The 23106-nt window shown below is 38.8% G+C and overlaps 1 protein-coding gene across 11 annotated transcripts in view; it reads right to left on the reverse strand.

Annotated features, from left to right (window-relative positions):
• The window catches only part of Ccdc171 (coiled-coil domain containing 171), a 310848-nt gene that overhangs the window by 181690 nt on the left and 106052 nt on the right, over window positions 1-23106 (reverse strand). For 10 of the 11 annotated variants that reach the window (XM_076934712.1, XM_076934713.1, XM_034504096.2 and 7 more), the window contains 5 exons: window positions 20043-20149; window positions 18295-18384; window positions 17167-17367; window positions 14124-14291; window positions 12383-12571 (listed from right to left, as the gene is read on the reverse strand). In XM_076934712.1, the coding sequence (XP_076790827.1) occupies window positions 12383-12571; window positions 14124-14291; window positions 17167-17367; window positions 18295-18384; window positions 20043-20149 (755 nt within the window). Of the gene's footprint in view, window positions 1-12382; window positions 12572-14123; window positions 14292-17166; window positions 17368-18294; window positions 18385-20042; window positions 20150-23106 lie in introns of those variants that run through there. The other variant, XR_013110616.1, reaches the window with a different exon arrangement.

The following is a 23106-nucleotide window of genomic DNA, read 5'->3' on the forward strand; positions in this document are numbered from 1 at the left end:
GACACTTAATAAATGGACATGAGAATCAGAAACAGTAATAAAAACTGCTAAGTCACAATAGAGTCTCACGGAATGTGGTTTGAAAGAAAAGCAAGTCCTGAAGGTTAATTCTAGACTCTTACCAAAAGTCAGGCAGGCCAGTTCACGGAAAAGCAAAATGGGAAAGAAACTGTGGAATGTGTGTGAGGATACAGGGAGCTGACCAGTGACAGCTGTGTGAGGATACAGGGGGCTGACCAGTAACAGCTGTGTGAGGATACATGGGGCTGACCAGTGACAGCTGTGTGAGGATACATGGGGCTGACCAGTGACAGGTGTATGAGGATACATGGGGCTGACCAGTGACAGCTGTGTGAGGATACAGGGGGCTGACCAGTGACAGCTGTGTGAGGATACAGGGGGCTGACCAGTGACAGCTGTGTGAGGATACAGGGGGCTGACCAGTGACAGCTGTGTGAGGATACAGGAGGCTGACCAGTGACAGGTGTGTGAGGATACATGAGGCTGACCAGTGACAGGTGTGTGAGGATACATGAGGCTGACCAGTGACAGGTGTGTGAGGATACATGGGGCTGACCAGTGACAGCTGTGTGAGGATACAGGGGGCTGACCAGTGACAGCTGTGTGAGGATACAGGGGGCTGACCAGTAACAGCTGTGTGAGGATACATGGGGCTGACCAGTGACAGCTGTGTGAGGATACATGAGGCTGACCAGTGACAGGTGTGTGAGGATACATGGGGCTGACCAGTGACAGCTGTGTGAGGATACATGGGGCTGACCAGTGACAGATGTGTGAGGATACAGGGGGCTGACCAGTGACAGCTGTGTGAGGATACATGGGGCTGACCAGTGACAGCTGTGTGAGGATACAGGAGGCTGACCAGTGACAGCTGTGTGAGGATACAGGGGGCTGACCAGTGACAGCTGTGTGAGGATACAGGGGGCTGACCAGTAACAGCTGTGTGAGGATACATGGGGCTGACCAGTGACAGCTGTGTGAGGAACATGAGGCTGACCAGTGACAGGTGTGTGAGGATACATGGGGCTGACCAGTGACAGCTGTGTGAGGATACAGGGGGCTGACCAGTAACAGCTGTGTGAGGATACATGGGGCTGACCAGTGACAGCTGTGTGAGGATACATGGGGCTGACCAGTGACAGGTGTGTGAGGATACACGGGGCTGACCAGTGACAGATGTGTGAGGATACAGGGGGCTGACCAGTGACAGATGTGTGAGGATACACGGGGCTGACCAGTGACAGCTGTATGAGGATACATGAGGGTGACCAGTAACAGCTGTGTGAGGATACATGGGGCTGACCAGTGACAGCTGTGTGAGGATACATGGGGCTGACCAGTGACAGATGTGTGAGGATACATGGGGCTGACCAGTGACAGATGTGTGAGGATACAGGGGGCTGACCAGTGACAGATGTGTGAGGATACATGGGGCTGACCAGTGACAGGTGTGTGAGGATACATGAGGCTGACCAGTGACAGCTGTGTGAGGATACATGAGGCTGACCAGTGACAGCTGTGTGAGGATACAGGGGGCTGACCAGTAACAGCTGTGTGAGGATACATGAGGCTGACCAGTGATAGGTGTGTGAGAATACAGGGGGCTGACCAGTGATAGGTGTGTAAGGAAACGGGGGGCTGACCAGTGATAGGTGTGTGAGAATACAGGGGGCTGACCAGTGACTGGTGTGTGAGGATACACGAGGCTGACCAGTGACAACCACAGAAGCTGAAATAAAGTGAGACCTGTATCTCATGCTTTTAATGTGTCTCCCCCACCAAAAAAAACTTTGAAAATATCTTTTTTTTTTTTTTTTTTTTTTTTTTTTTTTTTTTTTGATTTTTCGAGACAGGGTTTCTCTGTGTAGCCCTGGCTGTCCTGGAACTCACTCTGTAGACCAGGCTGGCCTCGAACTCAGAAATCCGCCTGCCTCTGCCTCCCAAGTGCTAGGATTAAAGGCGTGTGCCACCACCGCCGGCTTGAAAATATCTTATTTGCTAATTTTATTATATATTTCAAATATATAAAATGGTATTAATTTCCACTGGCATAAATCAACTAGACTGTTGGATAGCTAAAAGTGAGGCAGGTTCATTCAAGCAAAGACTCAGGGGGTGAACAAGAACAAAATATAGTAGCATCTATGTGTCCATGAAAATGCTGCCTGTGTGGTAGCACACACCTTTAATCCCACAACTCAGGAAGCAGAGGCAGGCAGATCTCTGAGTTTGAGGCCATCATGATTAAGGAGTGAGTTCCAGGACAGCCAGAGAAACACAGAGAAACCCTGTCTTGAAAAAAAACAAAAACAAAAAAAAAAAAAAAAAAAAAAGAAAGAAATAAAGAAAATACCATTATGAAACTCTGTGTGCTAACAAAATAGCTAAAAAGTAAAAAACAAAACAACAAAAATCACCTCAGTCCATGTTAGCACGTGACAAATCTTCAGCTCCCGCACGGCACACAACTGCACAGCTGAGACAGGTCCGTTTTATAAATAATAAAACTAATCCAAGTCCTTAGGCTGGGTTCACCTCTTATTACGCAGCCTTCCCATGTGAAGAACTCGACTTTCCCCTCAAGTCACTACAGGCCTTCCCCTGTGAAGCTGTCCTGGAGCTGACGGAGACGGAGAGCTTGCCCTGCTCTTTCACAGTAGCCTGACGGCTGCGTGCCACAGTTTCCCGTGTTCGCTGGCTCTCCCCATCTCCCCTCGCACCATCAGAACCTTCACAGCCCATCTCCGCTGTCTATTCGGACATGCTTTCCCATCCTTCCCACTCACAATGATCTAGATAGTATCTGAACGTAAAGACCACTTAGGCATTTAATCGCCACGTTGCCACCCACGGATTCAGGACGCTACGCTGTCCTGAATACTTTGGACTGCTTGTTCCTAGAGGATAAGAATTATTTACTATGCAGTCTGTCACAGGGCTCTGTAGCCTATGGGTATCTAACAAATATCGAGTGAATTAAGTAACTCTATAAAAAGCATCCCTGGGCTTAGCACAGTGTTTTGTCCAGAACAGCAACTGAGTAAAAACCTAATTGAAAAAAAAAAAAAAAAAAAAAAAAAAAAAAAAAAAAAAAAGCTTTACAATGTAAAGAACAGGGAAGGAAAATCTAATAAAGACAAGGTAATTTCCACATATATTTTAGAACTTACAAGCCAAAATTCTGTTTTAAATCGATTCTGGCTTTCCATGGGGACTCTCAGAGATATACATTATTTACTGTGAAGTTCTCTTGAAGAACAAAGCCTGTTTGATGGTCAGGCTAGAATCAGCTGTAGAGCAAATCTTCTCTAACCAAAAAAAAAAAAAAAAAAAAAAAAAAAAAGTGTTCTCCACCCAAGGATATTAAAGGCCAATATTTTTAAAACAAACATAACACACATTCATATGGGGCAAAAGCATTCCTCATACTGAAATAACCTTCCCTACCTTAGGCTGTTTAATTTGAAAATAATAATAACCTCTCAAATTCTTCCAGAACACCATTCTTATCTTGAACTTTAAACAACTCAAAATACATGCTGTATATCTTTTAGCCAAATGTCTTTAGCATAACAAAATTATTGTGTAATTTGACTACTTTTCTTTTTCTCACTGAAAAATTCAAAAGTCCATCCAAAATCTAGAGAAAGGATACCTTCTTCCTTGAGGAATCACAAGCTTTCAGGGCTGAGGACTTAGTTTGTGGAACCCTGCAAGCTTTGAAATGCTGGGCCAGAAACCCAGGAAACCGGCTGTTTTTCATCACATTATGCTGATCATTATGACAGTGCAAACTACAAACTAGTTTCCGACATCAAGAACTTCAGTCAGAATATCTTGTGTAAGCCACTTATCTTGCCTTTTATGCAAGACAATATTGAAACAATGACAAACACAAACAAACATGAGATGTAAATACATGTCTTTTAAAACAAAGAGTATTTTGTGGAGACTGGCTCTCTTGCCCAGGGATCATGGGATGAAATGGCACAGCCATTTTCTTTTTCTTTCTTCTTCTTCTTCTTTTTTTTTTTTTTAGATTTATTATTTTATTTATGTGAGTATATTGTAGCTGTCTTCAGACACACCAGAAGAGGGCAGCAGATCTTATTATAGATGGTTGTAAGCTACCATGTGGTTGCTGGAATTGAGCTCCGGACCTATGAAAGAGCAGTCAGTGCTCTTAACCACTGAGCCATCTCTCCAGCCACAGTACAGCCACTTTCAATGACAATTTGACAATTCCTCAACAAGCTAAGCAGAATTGCCATATGATCTAGCAGTTATGTTATCTGTATCATATGTATACTATGTGTGTATACACATACATGAACCCTCAAATTCCATAAGGGTTGTTTACTTAAAATACTATCATTACATACATTAGCATGTCAAACACATGTCACAAGTGAAATACACCTAAGTTTATGCTTTTATTTCTAATGCAATACAAATTATAAAATTCCCTTTAACTCAACCAGATCCTCCTGAGGCAGGGCAGAGGGGTGAAGATATTCTCCTTATCATTAGATGTATTGATACCAAAAAAAAAAGATATTGGTTTGTTGACTGTTAAAAGATAACTTTTCTAAAAGTTATCAGAATCACCACCCACTTCTACCCTGCACATTCCTCATCTTTCTGACTGGGAAAATATTCATATTCTCTCTCTCTCTCTCTCTCTCTCTCTCTCTCTCTCTCTCTCTCTCTCTGTCTCCTTCCCCCTTCCCCTCCCTCTCCCTCTCCCCTTCCTCCACTCCCCCCTCTCTCTGTGTTATCGCTCCTCAAAGACTTCTTTCCTTCTCTCCTCCTGGCCTCCTCTTACAAATTTACAACATTCATTTGATAATTAATATGTATTTTTCCTTTAGTAATGTATGTGTGTGCACGTGTGCATACATAGACCTTACACTGTTTAATTGTTCATGCCTCTCCAACTAAATTTTTTATTTGTTTTTAAAAAGGCATTACACCTTTTGTTAGCACTTCCACAACTTTGTCCCATCATCATAGAGTGCAGAATGTATTTCTGATTAATTTTAACTAAATTATAGAAAATTATGGGGTTTTTACCTATAACAATAACTTTAAAATATACAGCAGTATAGTAACACTTTTATTTTTCAGAAAAATTAACTAAGAGAACTATGAATTAGAAGAACTACCATTTGTGTGGGTGGTAACAATGTGGATTATTTTAGCTTTTTTCATGTATTATTATACTTAATTATTAGACACCAAAAATTACATAGAGATGTAAATCAGAGAATAAAGAACTGATCTTACATTAGACATATTTTGCAGACAGTTTTAAATTTAATAATCCCGTGTACTTCTAAAAGAAACAGTGCTGCATAGTACTGTAAAAAAGACTAAAGCTAAGGAAGATGACAAAGCATTCAAATAGTCCATACATTTATTTCCCCTTATACTTTATTTCCAAATGCCAGTGTCCTCAATGGTTTACACTGGAAGCTCCATTTTATTCCTGTTCCCAGAACTTACTTCCAACAGCATGCAAACCATAGTATCCTCACTTGTGGAATAGAAACAATGTTTAAAGACCCACATATATCATATAGTTGTGGTTCTCAGGGGGAGGAAGCTTACAAAGGCATGCAAAAGCACTGAGAACAAGCCTAGCAGATATTATGCAAATTCAACTGATAGCATTATTGATAAAAATCATAGGTACACACTCATGACTCGGCCCCCCACAAGTATGAACACAGTGCATCATGCCATTACGAACACCTTCAGGAATATGACCTCCAACAATAGCAACAAGTTCTGCTTCATTTCTGAATACTTTTCAGAATTATATAGAAAAATGTTTCATTATCTAACAACCCTTGTATGACTAGATTTTCCAAATGGACTTAATAGCAAGGGAGGGGAAATGCAATGAAGAACCACAAACCCTGATTTCTTTCATTGTTTACTCCATTCTATTTTTTTACATTTTATTTATTTATTTATTTATTTATTTATTTATTTATTTATTTATTGTGTTTTGGTGAAGGTAGGGTGCGCATGTGTCATAGAAACTCTTATAAAAAACAACATTTAATTGGGCCTGGCTTACAGGTTCAGAGGTTCAGTCCATTATCATCAAAGCAGGAGTAGGCAGCATCCAGGCACCTATGATGCAGGAGGACCTGAGAGTTCTACATCTTGATCTGAAGGCACTCAGGAGAAGACTGCCTTCTAGCAGCTAGGTGGTGGGTCTCAAAGCCCAACCCCAAAGTGACACACTTCCTCCAACAGGGCCACATCTCCTAATAGTGCCACTCCCTGGGCCAAGCATACTCAAACCACCACATACACACACCAAATAAATAAATAATTCATTAAAAATGTTAAGCAGTTTGCTATGCCATCCTACACATGTGGGATAAAACAGGTGAGTTTAAGACACTGCTAGCAATCGAAATAAAATTAGTGTAGCACTGAAAACAGGAAGTGAGTGAAGTAAAATACAGAATATAAAAATATAGTAATCTGAGACCTTACAAAGGTACATAAGTAATTTAATATAGAAAGTGCTAACTTTACTGGCAATGTGTGGTGGCCCAACATTAACTGCAGCACTTCTGGGGCAAAAGGATCTCAGCAAGTTTAAGCCAGCCTGGTCTTCATAGGGAATTCCAGGCCAGCTAGGACTTCATAGTAAAACTGGTTTCAAAAAAATAAAATAAACAAATAAGAGAAAGAGACAGAGAGGAGAGAGAGAGAGAAACCAGGTAGAATTATCTGTCTTCATTCAACGATTTCACTGATCTACTAGCCTGGTATGGTATCATATGCCTACACTCCTAAAGTAAGAAAATTGCCATGATTTCAAAGTCAGCCACAGCTACACAGTAAGACCAAACTAAACATAACAAAAATATGAACATATACTTCATCACAGAAAGTATATAAATAGCAAGTAAACATTTAAATAAGTACTCAACTTTATTTCTTTCTAGGGAACACTAAACTTGATTTAATTTTAATTTAGAAATAAATGTCATACAACTACATACCTACAGTATGACTAAAGTTTGAAAGAAAAGAGAATGAAATTAAATATGCAGATGCAGATCAAATTCACAACTCTGTTTAATTGCTAAGAAGAAATTTTAGAGAGATGACACAGTCCCTTTCAAAAACAATTTAACATTTTCCTAAATATACACTTAGCACATAACCCAGACATCAGACTCCTAAGTATTTATACAAGAGAACTTAAACCTCATGATCACACAAAAACATTTCCATGAATATTTAGCCCAAATGCCAAAAATTAAGTAACCCAAAGGCCCATTAGCAAGTGTCCAGGCTAAGAAAACAACTGTACAGTGACAAGCTAGAACTGTCCCCCAGAATGAAAATCAAGTAACTGCTGATACACATGAACCATGGGTAACCTGAGCTGATGACTGTGTGCTTCACTGTTGCACTCCATGGCATCATGGCAAGGGCATGACTGCACAAAGGGCCACCAAGTGTGTGCCTCCTGTGTGTGCTAAGTCTGACCAACTCCTAAGGCTAGATAGTGAAGCAAACTACATGGGAACAATAGATGTATGAAGAAAAATTAACCTGAGTCTCTACCAGACATCATGCAGGCTTTAATTACAACTGATCATACAGATATAAAAACTACAACTATGAAACTTTTAGAAAAATAAGGGTCCATTATCTTCACTGCCTTAGGGTAACCAAAGATTATTATAATAAAAATGTGATGTATATACAGATGTTGCACACTTACCATGGTGTTACATGCCAAGAAACCTAGGTGGACTAAAAATGTAAGTTTAAAACTCAATACTATGAACCTATTAAGCATCATGGCCTAGCAACATAGCACATGGGAGTTGTTAATCCCCATGATCATGTGATTATGTGGCTGGTTGAACACTACATTATACTGCCACTGCTCAAATGTACAAAAGGATAAATAGCATGCTGTGCCTCACTGTCCTCCACTGTCCTAAACCAGTATAATTCCTATCTGCAGTGTAAATACTTATACATAGAGCTTTCATCATCATCACAGAAGCTTCTCTCTCCAGCAGATGGAGACCCCTATAGAAAGATACAACTTATAGAAAGTCCAAATGCAAAGAACAGGGATTGCAAGACTCCCAGCCCCAACATATATATATATATATATATATATATATATATATATATATATATGAATGAACGATACAACACTACCCTATATATATGAATGAACGATACAACACTACCCTTAAAGGTTCAAAAAGCATTTAAGAAGATGGGATAAAAAGTTCATTAAGAATGAGAGGACCAGGATGTCGGCTGCAAGACTGTGTTTTTTACATGTAACAAGGTAGCTACACCCAAGAAATTTTAACTGTAGAGGAATTTTAATCCAGCAATGTGGCTGCTCTGGCAAGGGATCACATCCAGAGACTATATAGGTCTCTTTGATCTAGCTAGACTGACACAACTTGAATCCCTCTGGCTGAAATAAAGACATGCCCTTAGTATACACCTTTAATCCCAAAAAAAATTGAAGGTCAAATCAGTTTTTCAAAGTGAGTGGCAGGCTTCCAGTCTGGGCCCAAGTACAGAGCAGATCCTGGCTGAGCAGCTCTGCCCCCAATCTCACAGAACCCAGAGGAAGCGGTCCTCCCAGGAACTCTAACCTGGGCAGTACCTTAGGTAAGGAGACAGCAAAACCCGCTCCGGAGCATTGGTTCCTTCCTGTCTGCACCTGAGCACTGAGCAGATCTTGGGGCCCAGCTCTAACCCCACTAGTAACACCCACCCCACACAGTTCTGATACAACCAAGATAGGCTCCAGTCAGAGACAGGGCAGGTAGCACTAAGGAGATCCAGATGGTGAAAGGCAAGCACAAGAACATAAGCATCAGCAACCCAGGGTACTTGGCATCATTAGAACCTAGTTCTCCCAACACAAGAGAGTCCTGAATTCCCCATATCACTAGAAAAGCAAGATTCAGATTTAAAATCACTTCTAATGATGATGTTAGAGGACTTTAAGAAGGATATAAATAACACCCTCAAAGAAATTGAGGAGAACACAGGTAAACAGGTAGAAGCCCTTAAAGAGGAAACACAAAAAAATCCCTTAAAGAATTACAAGAGAACACAACCAAACAGGTGAAGGAATTAAACAAAACCATCCAGGACATAAAAAATGGAAGTAGAAACAATAAAGAAATCACAAAGAGAGACTACCCTGGAGATAGAAAATCTAGGAAAGAAATCAGGTGGCATAGACACAAGCATCACCAACAGAATACAAGAGATAGAAGAGAGAATCTCAAGTGCAGAAGATACCATAGAAAATATTGACACAACTGTCAAAGAAAATGCAAAATACAAAAAGCTCTTAACACAAAATACCCAGGAAATCCAGAACACAATGAGGAGACCAAACCTAAGGATAATAGGTATAGATGAGAGTGAAGATTCCCAACTTAAAGGGTCAGTAAATATCTTCAACAAAATTATAGAAGAAAACTTCCCTAATCTAAAGAACGAGATGCCCATAAACATACAAGAAGCCTATAGAACGCCAAATGGACTAGATCAGAAAAGAAATACCTCCTGTCACATAATAATCAAAACACCAAGTGCACAAAACAAAGAAAGAATATTAAATGCAGTAAGGGGAAAAGGCCAAGAAATATATAAAGGCAGACCTAACAGAATTACACCAGACTTCTCACCAGATACTGTAAAAGCTAGAAGATGCTGGACAGATGTCATACAGACCCTAAGAACACAAATGCCAGCCCAGGCTACTATACCCAGCAAAACTCTTAATTACCATAGATGGAGAAACCAAGATATTCCACAACAAAACCAAATTTACACAATATCTTTCCACAAACCCAGCATTACAAAGGATAATAGCAGGAAAGCTCCAATACAAGGAGGGAAATTATACCCTAGAAAGAGCAAGAAAGTAATCCTCTTCCAACAAATCCAAAAGAAGATAGCCACACAAAGATAAATTTCACCTCTAATAACAACAACAACAAAAAAAAAAAAAAAAAAAACCAGGAAGCAACAATCACTGTTCCTTAATATCTCTTAACATCGATGGACTCAATTCCCCAATTAAAAGACATAAGCTAACAGACTGGATACATAAACAGGACCCAGTATTTTGCTGCATACAGGAAACCCACTTCAGTGACAAAGACAGACTCTACCTTAGAGTAAAAGGCTGGAAAACAATTTTTCAAGCAAATGGTCCTAAGAAACAAGCTGGAGTAGCCATTCTAAAATCTCCAGCCTGAGAACACAAAGGGAGGGACTCGTGGCTTCACCTGTATAGGTAGTTGAGGGTGGCCTTGGTGCCTGAAAGTTTGGATTCCCTAGTGTTGGAGAATTTGAGAGCAGGGGGGCAGGAATGGGAGGATGGTGGGAACATACCTTCATAGTAATAGGAGGAGGAAACTGGCTGTTTTCAGAAAATATGTTTATTTGTTGGGAGCCGAGTTTAGTAGAAAGCGGCTAGATCAACTTTGCAGCCATCTGGAACCATATACCCTGATGAAAAACTTGGTTGTCAAAAGCCTATAACAGCTGAAGCACACTCTGATAAATATATTGTTTATCCCACATAGCTTGTTTTGCTGTTTAGTGACCTCAGCTGTATGGTGCACGTGGTAAAGTGTTTTCACCTGTGTTCTCCTGCTTGTGTATATAAATACCTCAGACTTCCCTTCAAGAAGAGAGACTTGAGAAAATAGAAGAGACTGAATCACACCCTGTCTTGTCTCCATTCTTCGAGTCTCTTGCCCCAAGAGCCACACTCTCTCTTGACCAGAGCACTTAGCCCCAAAAGTGTTGAGGCAAAGTGTTGAGGCAGAATGTGGGCCTCAACATTTATTGACTAATTCAAATCTGCATGGAAATGCCTAAGTTCATTTACGGCCTATACTTTCTATTCTTGAGCAAATCTAACACCTCAGAATTATTTTACTACTATAATTCCATCTTTCACATTAGGAGATATATGAGATTTTCACCATGATGACAAGATCTCTGAGGAAGTACTCTGGCCCATGAACCTTTGGCTGTCACTACCGAACAACACAGTGATGGGATGGGAAAACTAGGCAGTTTACCTCATGGAGGACAGGAAGCAGGAAGAGAGATGAGGCGAGAGCCAAGACGCACCTTTCCAGGATATCCCCAGTAACCTACTTCCTGCAGCCAGGCTCTGCCTCCTGCTTTGCACCACCTCCCAATAATGCCATCATATATAACAGAGATTTAATCTGCTAGGTCACAACATATAGGACTCCACCACTTCCCCAAAGCCCATCAAAAGCAAATAAAGGCCACATCATGAGCTCCCATAAGAATCTCATATTCAAATTCCTACATCAGCATAACACATTTAACCCCAAACGGGCTTAAGCGATGCTTCAGCAGAAGCCTCCAAAGTGGCATATAAAGATGCTTACTCCGAACCGGGCAGTGGTGGCACATGCCTTTAATCCCAGCACTTGGGAGGCAGAAACAGGTGGATTTCTGAGTTCGAGGCCAGCCTGGTCTACAGACTGAGTTCCAGGACAGGCAGGGCTACAGAGAAACCCTGTCTCAAAAAACAAACAAAAAGGATGCTTATGCCGGTATTGTACCAGACCTCTTAATGCTTTATTTTAAAAATAAATAAAAGATATATAATTTTTTCATTTAACCAAAAATATTATGTTTTAAAAAAAAAAAAAAAAAAAAAAACTGTCTTCAAACTCAAGTAAAAGAAAATCCTTAAAACGGACACATGCAGAGAAATAGGCACAGGTACTCTGTCACAGCAGTGAAACAGGTAACGATCCTTCTAACACTATATGAGAACCCAGAATTACAATGTGAGGACCTATTGAAAAATGGCTGTGAGGTGTATTTTATCTTCTATGCTAGGTTTGATTGGGAGCAGATGATTTAGGTACTTAAGTGTATTTTCTCTAGGTAGATTATTGCCATTTATATATTGTTAGCTTGCATCCCTGCCTATAAGAAGTAGCACAATGAATGATGTGTATTTACATGATCATAACTTAAACAAGTTCTATGAGGTCTTCAGAAACATTTAAACTAGCTTAGAGTTATTTAAAAAAAAAAAAAAATTTGAAGCATGCTGGTGCTCGAGGCAGAGGTAAGAGGATTTCTGTGAGGTTCAAGTCAGCCGGGGATACACAGGAGACCCTGTCCAAAAGAAAAGAAAATGGGAACAGTTAAACAAAGCAGCCCTTTTTAAAACTACTTTTATTAATTCTGTGCAAATTTCAAAGTGTTTCCATGAGGTTCCCTGGCTGCTCCCGGACCCTGTCATACTGTCTGCAGTGCACCCTACCTGCGCTCTCCTCTGCACCTCCAGGAGAAGTTCGGAGTACTGGAGCTCCAGCTCCTTCTTTTGCTTCTGCCAGCAGCTCTCTTGGGCCTTGATCTGTTCCGCCACCTTGTTGAAGGTGTCTTCCTGGGTCTGCTGGAGCTCTCTCATTGTATCGGACTTGTTTTTACAGATATACTCCAGGTGACTTATCTATCAGTGGAAATGAAATAGAAATTGAGACATGGCTTCACATCTGTGGATGACCTACTCAAAAAAAGACCTACAATCTATATTTTACTCCTAAGATTATATAAATATATTAAGTTAAAATGTAAATAAAATAAGAACCAGAAGTTATGGGGATAAATTGGGCAGTTAAGCAGAAAATGGTATCATTTTTATACCTAAACAATTAATTTTTAATTTTTCTTCCTTCTAATAATGTAGCTTTTTCTGTAATCAACTTTACAGAGACAATTTAAAAAATCATTCTTGTTTCTAGAACTGAAGCTCAGGCTATTTCAGGTATCCCTCAGTGAGAAAGAAATATTTATTTAAATGAGACTTACAAATGCACATGCATTTTAATGTAATAATGCATTTATACATAATAATGCATTACCCCCAGTTTTCATATTAACAAACACTTAAAAAAAAAAAAAACCTTCTCTTCTTACATGCCAATTAACATTCTGAAGCTATGAGCAATGATTAAAAACATCATTACAGAGACACAAAGCACATATTTAATTTACTCAATTTAGTTATCAGTCTGTGTTAGCCCATTACACACAGACTCGCAGGCCCAGTAGCATCTCTGTTCCCTGAAGTTTGTTTCCCCATTCCTCAGGCCTACTACTTCACAAGGCCTTGGGTCATACTCTCAACATGCTAACGATAGAATGCACAATAATTGAGATTTTACCTTGCAGTTGGACCATTTTGTTAGTACAACATATATTTTTTAAACTCTTACTTAACAGCAACTATCACTGTGACTGAGATCCAGAACTACACTACAATGTATTTGTCACAAACACAGTTCTGATCAGTTCAACAGCCCCAGGAGAAGTAGCAATATCTTAAATGGCAACAAATATGGCCTGATACACCTCTTAACTTTCTGTAGCAAGAGCAGGGCTTTCTCTCTGTTTCTGAAAGACTGAATTCCTAGGCTTATAGAATGGTAAAGTAACCATAAAGTCTACTGTTTCAGAGATAACATATACATTTTCCCTTCTAAAGTATGGGTTGTGGTTTTCTCATATAGTTTGTGGCATTTGAAGAAACAAGTCAAAATGTAACTTACAATTTTCTAAGTACTTTTAAAACAGCACTTCATATTTCCTAAGCAAAGACTTTTAAGCTGATGTTTTTGAATAACTACATCCTGTTTCTATTTTATGCTAACATAAAGAGTTGGTTTATTAATGTAAATGACTAAGTTCTTTGAATTGCTTCATCAGTAAGATTAATTTATTTTCTCTTAATTAGGTCCCTGTGGCTAATACCGGCTAGTAGTATTAGCATGTCCTGCACAGAAAGTGGAGCTTAGAGACTTCATACAGACTTCAGTCACATTTACATGCCTACAGCAATGGCATCAAACTGAGCTGTAGACAAGCCATAATTAATGGTTCTGAATTATTAACATCCAAATTCTTTTTGAAATAAGATGAATGTCAGCCTCTCTTAATGATACTGTGATGTGGACAAATGTCACTGAATTTAATGGCGGTGTCTGGTGCCTGAGGACAGTTACCTTCTCATTAGCCCTGCTAAGGTCTGCAATGAGGGCATCAACATTCTCCTGCAAGACTGCACAGAGCTCCGGCCAAGAGAATTTATCCAACATGCCTTCTGGTTGTTTTATGAGCACACAGCCTGCTACCAAGTGCTGATACAAGGTGTGAAGGAAGGTTAGCTTCTCCTGCAAGAAAAAAGAACTCGTTAACTCCTGAATACAAACACCGTAGGAAGTAAAATACATAATACAGATAGTAAAAAATGTATTTTTTTAACTCTAGAATGAAAAGACTGAAGTTTCAGCTATTATCATTTAGATGGCCTTTTCCCTCACATTCAGAAACAAGCATTAGATAAAATACTGGGTGCTTCTTAGACTGGTATTCAAAACACAAGTGTAATTAGATGCCAGAACACTGGATCTGTGATTTAGTTTACTACTGCTGGTGATATGAGTGCCTGTTTAGGTCTAAGTTTTATTATCTGTAACACAGGGTATCTGGATTAATTATTTTAAAAGAACCTTTCATTTGAAGCCAATATACTAATTCCATATTTTCTTACTTATATTGTAAAAAAACAGGTGTTAGGTCATAAAATGGCATGGGGATAACAGTGTTAGTCCACTCTAGTGAAAGGCAAGGTACTTTACGTGTCTGCAATCACGCAGCTTTCTCCCTCCCCCACAGATTCCACTCTACTTATCACATATAGGAAATCTATCCCAACCCCCTTAGGCGAAGCACACAGTGATATGAAAGATACAGAAGAAGGGCTCATTTGTTTCCCCCACTTAAAGGTTTATATTGTATTCTGCATACTGGGCATCTGTGGGTGTTTAAGTATTACAAAGTAACAGAGCAATTTAAAGTGGACACATTTTCAAAACTGCCCAATTAGAAACATGTTTGAAAACCCCTTTAAAAGCATATTGTCATTATGATCATTAACTATCCACTGCCAAATGGGAAACGGCCTTAAGATATTTATTCTGTTCTAGAATCCAGTATAACCCTGACTTATCTTGAACACACTTAGAGGATTTAGTTACTAAGATGACATCTTTATAGATATTTCATCTCAAAAGATGAAACTCAAAAGATGAAGTAATTGTGATGCTGTAAAATGAACATCTTATGTGGATAAAATGTCTCAATATATCAGCAGGAGGAAAAAACTTGAAAGAAGAAAAACTAGGAGAAAATGGAAATGAAAGTGTAGATTTTAAAAAACACTAAATATAGTTATTAAAAGCTTTGTTTTGTTATTGGAAGTCATGACAATCGTTCTCCTAAACGTTTCAAAGTAAGGAACATTAATACACCTGTATAGTGTCTCTTTTTTTTTTCAGATACAGTAATTTAAAAATAAAATTAAAATTAAGCAAATAAATTAAAAAAAAACACTGGATTAAGAAATAAAAAATTTCTGTGCATGATGACACATGCCTTTAGTCCCAACACTTAGGAGGCAGAGATCTCTGTTGACTTTGAGGCCATCCTGGTCTACACAGTGAGTTCCAGGATAGCTGGGGCTGTAGAGAAACCCTGTCAGGAAGAAGAGGAAGAAAAGGAGGAAAGGAAAAACTGCTACCACAAATATAGTAGGTGCTGTTCCTTTCTAAGCAGTTAAAGAATGACATCTGTGCTTTGAAGTGGGTTGGAATGCACAAAGAACTGACTAAGTACAATGACACAAGTCTGATTCTCAGGCACTGAAGCCTTCTCCACACTCTTACCAATGATCACGCACTACTCAGAGCAGCTCACTGTGTCACATAAAGTGCTTTTCGTTCGGACTGTGATTAACTAGCCATGGTAGTCATCCACTTGGCATGAAAAAGTCATTTTAAGATCCACAATCACTTCACACATGTTGACCAACCACAGAACTCTAGACACTGGCTTTAGAGTACAGTCAGGCTTCCAGTTTCCTTTATTTTAATCATTATCTGATATATAGAAAAATTCCAACCCCTTCATGTGGACGCAACTGAAATCCCAGACTCAAAGACTGGAAATAATGTTTCCTTTTTACTCCCTTGGCACTGGGGTTTGTATTTCCTGAAATAATGAATTCAATACGCAGGAATTTCGATAAACGAACCCACCAACTATCTCAGAAGTAAAAGAAAACTATAGACAGAATGGGCTCATACAGAATATGAAATGTTTGTCATATTTTAAGAAGTCACTGATAGGACTGAGGAGACAATGGAGCAGTTACAAGCACTGACTGCTCTTGCATGGGACCCGGGTTCAAATCTTAGCACCTGCATGGTGGCTCACAAGGGTCTTTAACTCCAGTTCCTGGGGATCTAGTACCCTCTGCTGGCTTCTGTGGGCATCAGACATCCACATGGTGCACAGGCACACATGCAGGCAAAATGCCCAAAGGCATAAAAATAAAAATAAATAAATCTCAAAATAATTTTAGTAAGTTACTAATAAATAAAAATGGATAGATAGGTAACTATTCAGAGCATCAAAATTATAATTTTAATTTTGTGAAACTCTTCTTTTTCCCAATTTTCCTTAGTATCTCATAATTATAAAGGGAAAGGAGGCTATCTGGAGACATTAATCTTGTCTTACAATTACGAACATTGCGACATGGGGCAACAAACCTACATGGCTTGCCTACAGTCATGCTTGCTATAAACAGAAAAAAAACAGAATCCAAGTCCAAATCTATTTGGTTATACAAAAATTCTTTGCATCAAGCCAAGCCGTAGGATGATGCTAATAAAAAAATGATGTTGTTACTGGCAAACAGGCCAACCTTGACCAGCCAATAAGGAACATGGCATTGTGAGATAAGACAGATCCAAGCAGGGAAGAAAGTTGACGGTCCAAGTGACATGAGGGTTGAACCAGATTGCTTTTGTTTTTCACAGAGCAGGAAGTGATTTTGCAACTGTGAGGAACATTTCAAAGCATGACGCTCAGAACAGTTTTTAAATGAAATCAAATACGGGTACCACTGGTCATTGGGGCATGTAATGCACACAGCTGAGGTCTTGGCAAGGCCTTCCTAGCTCCCCTCTGTCTGGGTGATACCTCAGCGTCCTTCTGGAAGGCCTGCGACAGCTTCTGCAGCTCACTCTCGCACTGAGCTGCACAGGCCTTCTCCTTCTCCCAGCAGTGCAGCACGTTCTGCAGCTCCACTTTCAACGAGGTTATTAGAGCCTCGCGGTCTGCACACTTAGCGCGCAAGTGACTTAGCTCCTTATGGGCCTCAGTCAGCTTCTCCTGCAGCTCCTGTCAGAAAGACCAAGTAAAGAGACTGTAGGGATGGCAGAAGGTGAGAGGCACACAAATAACAAATACATGGTGAAAACCTTCAAAACACTAGTGTAAAATAATAGTCATTTTTTATGATACAAAACATTTAGGGAATTTTACAGAATCTATTTTTCAAGTAGAACTTTTTCATTCAAAAATTAGAAAATTTGTAATGTACTTATATTTTATTACATTACATACTTACATTTTTATTAAAACTGCATATGCCAAAATGTTATTTAAAATGAGTTTTCCTTGCAATGCATTATTTTAAAAGGGTAGTTTAAGAATAAAAAATTTAAAACTTTAATAACACTTAAGTAACACAGAAAACCATAAACCTCTTCACCTTTAATATAAGGACATATACTCCCCAATGACATTCTAAATACTAATACTAATAAAAAAAATCTCAAAAATGAGACCTAAATTTCCACTAAATTATGCTATCAAACAGTCCATTAGAAACTCAGGATCAAGAAAACTGAGAAACTCAAATTTAGCAACTCTGTGGCCAAAACTAACACAGAAAATAAAATCAACTATTTTCCTGAGCCTTAGCCAGCCGTGGTCTCAGCCCATTAGCCAGACATGATGTACTACAAACAATGGCTCCACCCAGAAAAGACAGAAACTGACACTCACAACACATGTGCTTACTCGAAATGTGTTCAATACTTACCTAAAGCAGGACACTCAACCTCAAAGCATTTTAGTTTGTAATATTATAATCATATCAGAAAAGCAAAGTTTGTTTTCTAACCAAAACAGTTTGAGCAACAAAAAAATGCAAATGTGCATTCAAGAATACTTTGAAAATGGAAGCTTTATTTTCTGGTATCTCTAAAATATCCCTTCATAATATATTTGTCTTTTAGCAAAAGGAAAAAGTTATTGCAATACCTTTATATTTTTAATGTGAGACTCAATCTTTTGTTTGGTAGAATCCAGTTCATTGGATGTCTTTTCCTTGGCATCATTTATGTTGTTTAGCTGATGAAAGAAATATAGCTTTTTGACATTTCTTCAATAAGGAGTGACCCAAAAGCTAACATTCAAATGCTTGCTATGCGATTACTTAGGCATAAATATTTCAACAGCGATTGAGTCTTAGGTGCAACACTTCTTCTGGTTAAAGGCTATGCAGTTTCTGTCACATGCTCACCTGGCTGCAAAGAGAGCATTCAGCCTTAAAACACCAGGGATGTTCTTACTGTGCCCGCTATCTAGATAAAAGAATTTCCTTCTTACTGTAAACATAGCTTTATTCTTAAAATCCTACTGGACCGAATGCCAGAAGCAGTGCCATCTATAAGGGAGGAAGAGAAAACAGTGCAGGGGACTGTTGCTTTACATCAAGAGGGTATTCACTGGTCCCTCACTCCGCATGACAGCTTCGGGGTCAGTCACAGGCAGCCCTACTGGGAAGGCTGTGGCAGGTCATCAGTTGGTCCTGCTCCGCCTGTGATTTATTTTCTTTGACAGTTCATTCTTCTTTCTGTCAGGCTGCTCTTTTTGCTTTCTTTGCCGCCACCCCCTTGGTCTCCCCACTGCTGTCTCTGGCACTGGTTCACAACAAAGCACATTACTAAGCCAAAGCCTGCTGAGTCGACTTTTCAACTGTGCTGAGGATCATGTGACATTCAGCCTCCCAAATAACAATTCGCTGTGGGTAATGTTCCTAGTTACTCCACAGCTTCCAGGCCTAGGCCTCAGAAGAACTTCAAAACTACTAACAATCCAGGTTGTCATGTCTCTCTAGGAAAGACTCAGCACTGTCTGGTCTTCAAAGAATTTAATTGTTTTAATGGTCACTTTTTTCTTATAAAACAATTATAGAAAGTGTTTTAAAAAACAGACTAATCCTTTGTCCACCCTGCATACCTAAAATAAAGGAAGCCTCTTCCAATGTAGTACACAAAGGGAATTTGCAGGTTTTGAGTTACATAAAACAAAGAGATTAACTCTAAGCTACCTGACTTGTCTATGGCTATACAAAGATCTGTTGTTTTGCTAACTAATGTAGTTACTACATATGCTAATTTGACAAAAAAAATCTAGACAAACTCTTCAATTTTTAAAGCATGAATTCATAAAATATTTTAATACCCAAGAAAATTATTAACTCACATATTAAACAATACAAATGAGATGACAAACAGAAGCATGAGCCTTTTTAATCTGCAAATTAACAGCTTCCAGTTTACATCAAACAGATATTTGTTTTTAAAAACTTCTAACAACACTTAACTCCCTTTAGAGCACAAAAATTAATTTCTGTTTTTATTAAGATTTCTGTGGCTTAGAAACCGTTAAACTCTTAATGAAACCTAAATTCTTCAAGCTACCCACAAATCATAAACATGCTGACACTTAAATGGAAGATGTTTCACTTAAATTCCTTGCACAGATAAGTTACTCAGGCCAAGGGACAGGATCCTTTCATTGTGTGTCTACAGAATTACAAAATGGGAGTGAGACACTACTTTAGGCCACACTTGAAGAAAGAACGGTGACAAGGGTTTATTATTTCTGTATCTGTGAAGCTGTCAATTCAACATCCCCAATCTTTTTGACCTTTGTAACAAGCAAGGGCTGCATACTGGTACTGCCTGAAGGCCGTGTGTGGAGCCAAACAGTCCACGTGTTACCTCATTAGATGCATCTTCCAGCTTGTTCTGGTAATCTGTCAAGGTCCGCCTCAAAGTCTCAAGGACGACGGAGAAGCTGGGAGGCTTATCTTTGTCCTTGTGGATGCCTGGAGAAAAGGATGGGATGAAAACACACCCTTAAAGTCACATAGGCTCAAAAGCTAAGCAAACAGTAACAGAGACATTACAATTAGTAAGAAAGCCAAAAAGACATGAAACATTGAACAGAAATTTATTCTCTAGGCACATGGCTGTATAGCCAAGTACTGATACTGTTTCCAAATAAATGAGCAAATTAAAACTCAGAATACAGTAAGTTCAAATGTGTTTCTACCTTACAAAGACACTTATTTTCCTTTCTATCACCTAAGCAACAGCAGGGAATCCAACAATTAAATCACCTCTATTTGCATTGTTTAGAGAAATTACGCATACTTACTGTCTCTGTTTATGATCAGTCAGGCATTTTACAATAAGCTATTTTGCTTAAACAATAACTTCTGAATCAATAATATATCATTTCCTACTATGTTTAGAAATACTCTTTAATACCTACAATTTTCATATTGTAATCTTAAATAAATAATAAAATGCTACTAAACACATAGCTCACACCATGTTTTGAATACAATCCTCATAACTTATATTTATTATAAAAATATTAATGTTTCCATGTTATACCCTCAAACTAATATAGTTAGAACATAAGTCAAATGAATGGGGCCAATCAAGGTTACATGGTCAAGTATATTCCAAATATTATGCCAAAAGAATCAAAACTAATACTACATTAAAACTAATACTACATTTTATTTACCATTCTTTAAATATTAAAAAATAAGTATCAAATTTAGTCTGAAAATATTTAGGCAAAAAGCATTTTTCATGTCCTCTTCTAACTTCTCTCCATTATATTTTATAATCCAACTATTTCACTATATAAGAAACGTTTTCAATAAAGAAAAAACATTAAAGAAGCATTCGTGAGGTAGGCATGGTAGCACATGCCTTTAATCCCAGCACTGAGGAGACAGGTGGACAGATTCTGTGAGTTGGAAGCCAGCCTAGTCTACAAAGTGAGTTTTAGGCTAGCCAGGACTAACTAGTGAGACTTTAAAAACTAAAAATACATTCAAGAAGAATTTGAAATACGTGTTTTATGGTTCCCTCATTTACATAACTAACTGGGATCCCCACTGTGTATTAGACACTCAGAAGTGAGAAAGGTCAATGTAGTGTCTGCTCATATGATATGTACAGAGCCATCAGAGGAGGGGGAGTGGCCACACAGTGATTGACATCATCCATTTCTCGAGGAGTCACCTGCTGGAACTCATAGGGGACAAGACAGAAGGTAGAAGTAAAGAGAAGATGGCAAGAACGTTCTCAGCAATAAATCAACTTTATTCATCTTGGAATATTGCTGATAGTTATGGTTTTAATTTGGAGAAAATACTTATCAAGTTAAGGCATTTAGCAAAGTATGTTTAAATATTATCTTCAGTATAAAAACAAGTTAGATTTTCTTAAGTAAGATTAAAATATTCAACTTCAAAAGAATGTGAAGCAATGCTTACTCTAACCGGAAACAATACACAGGCTGAGCCACAAGAGTAGGGCAGACGACACGGCTAGGTCTCACTCTGAGTTGGAAAGATGATTCATTGCACTTTTTCTCCAACACAGCGTTTTCATTAGTTATTAGGGGATCTCGTACAATGAACCCTGATGGTCCCGATCATGCTCACTTCCTTCACATTCCCCCAGGTTCACCCTCCCACTCTGTGCCCTCCCAACCAATAAGAAGAAAAGTACACCAAGTCCAATTTGTGTTTCCCATACACTCATTGAACATGTCAGACTCCAGGCCCTTATAGAAAACTAAGTCTTTCCCCACTCCCTCCCAGAAGCCATCCGCTTCATGTGAAGAGCTACATGTCAGCATCCTAATCACAATTTTAAAGGCCTCTCTTCAATAACTTCGTGTCTGCACTGTTTCTTTTTTGGAAGGAGAGTTGGTGCAGCAGCCTTCAGTGTCCCTCATTCTCAGTTGTGAGTCTGTAGTCATCGATACCACTGCAAAAGATGCCATCCTGCCAACAGCAGCCAGGGGCAGCATGGACCACAGACATCAGCATAGCCTCCAGTGGCAGCACAGACTCTGACCATCAGCCTCCAGCAGAAGCATGGGCCAAAAACATCAACATGGTTTCCATTACCAGACAGATCAGCAACATCCTCATGGCCTCCAGCAGCAGCATGGACCAAACAGGGATGTCTCCTGTGGTGGCCCTGACTGACAGTCGTACTGAGTATGTTTTTAAACTGATCACTTACACAAAATTAAAATAGGTATAGTTCTGCCACTGCACAAAAATTGGCTGAAAATAAATCATTCAAAAACATCCAGAAAATCTGCTATATTTTAGGGAGAAAACTTATTTTCAGAAATTCAGAGAAATAAAATCAGCAGAGTATTAACATTTATGGGTCAATATGCCCTCTCCTTTCTGACTGATGTATACATTTATATATTATATAAAGTTACATTTTTTAGGCAAAAAAAAAAAATGTTGACACAATAAGGTTTCCTTGAAGTATAAATTTTGCTTTATTGTCCTGCCAATATACATTAACCTTACAAAGTGAATGACTATCCTTAACGTGACAGCACACTTATAAGAAAGGAGGGGACAGCAAGGGAAGGTGGACAAGAGGGGGGAGAGGTCAGGGAAGGAAGGGAAGGGAAGCTGATCCCACCAAGTAATCACTGTGCCACAAAAGAAAACTTAATATGCAATTAAAACTACCCAGTCAGAGGTTTAAAAAAATCCCATCAGGAACAATAAAAAAATATTTACAACAGTGATAATTAGCTTTTTCAGAAGTTAAATTCAAAATTAAAAATAGCTACAAGTAAAAGTAATGAGTAAATTATACATATAAACAGAGAAAAAGCTACTTACAGTTATTTGTCCATACTGACTAGATATTCATGATCAGTTTTGTAAATAAGAAAAGTAAGCTTATTCACTGTGAATAACTTAATACCAGCTTGTATAGT

This window comes from Arvicanthis niloticus, chromosome 5 (assembly GCF_011762505.2).
Source record: "Arvicanthis niloticus isolate mArvNil1 chromosome 5, mArvNil1.pat.X, whole genome shotgun sequence".
NCBI lineage: Eukaryota > Metazoa > Chordata > Mammalia > Rodentia > Muridae > Arvicanthis > Arvicanthis niloticus.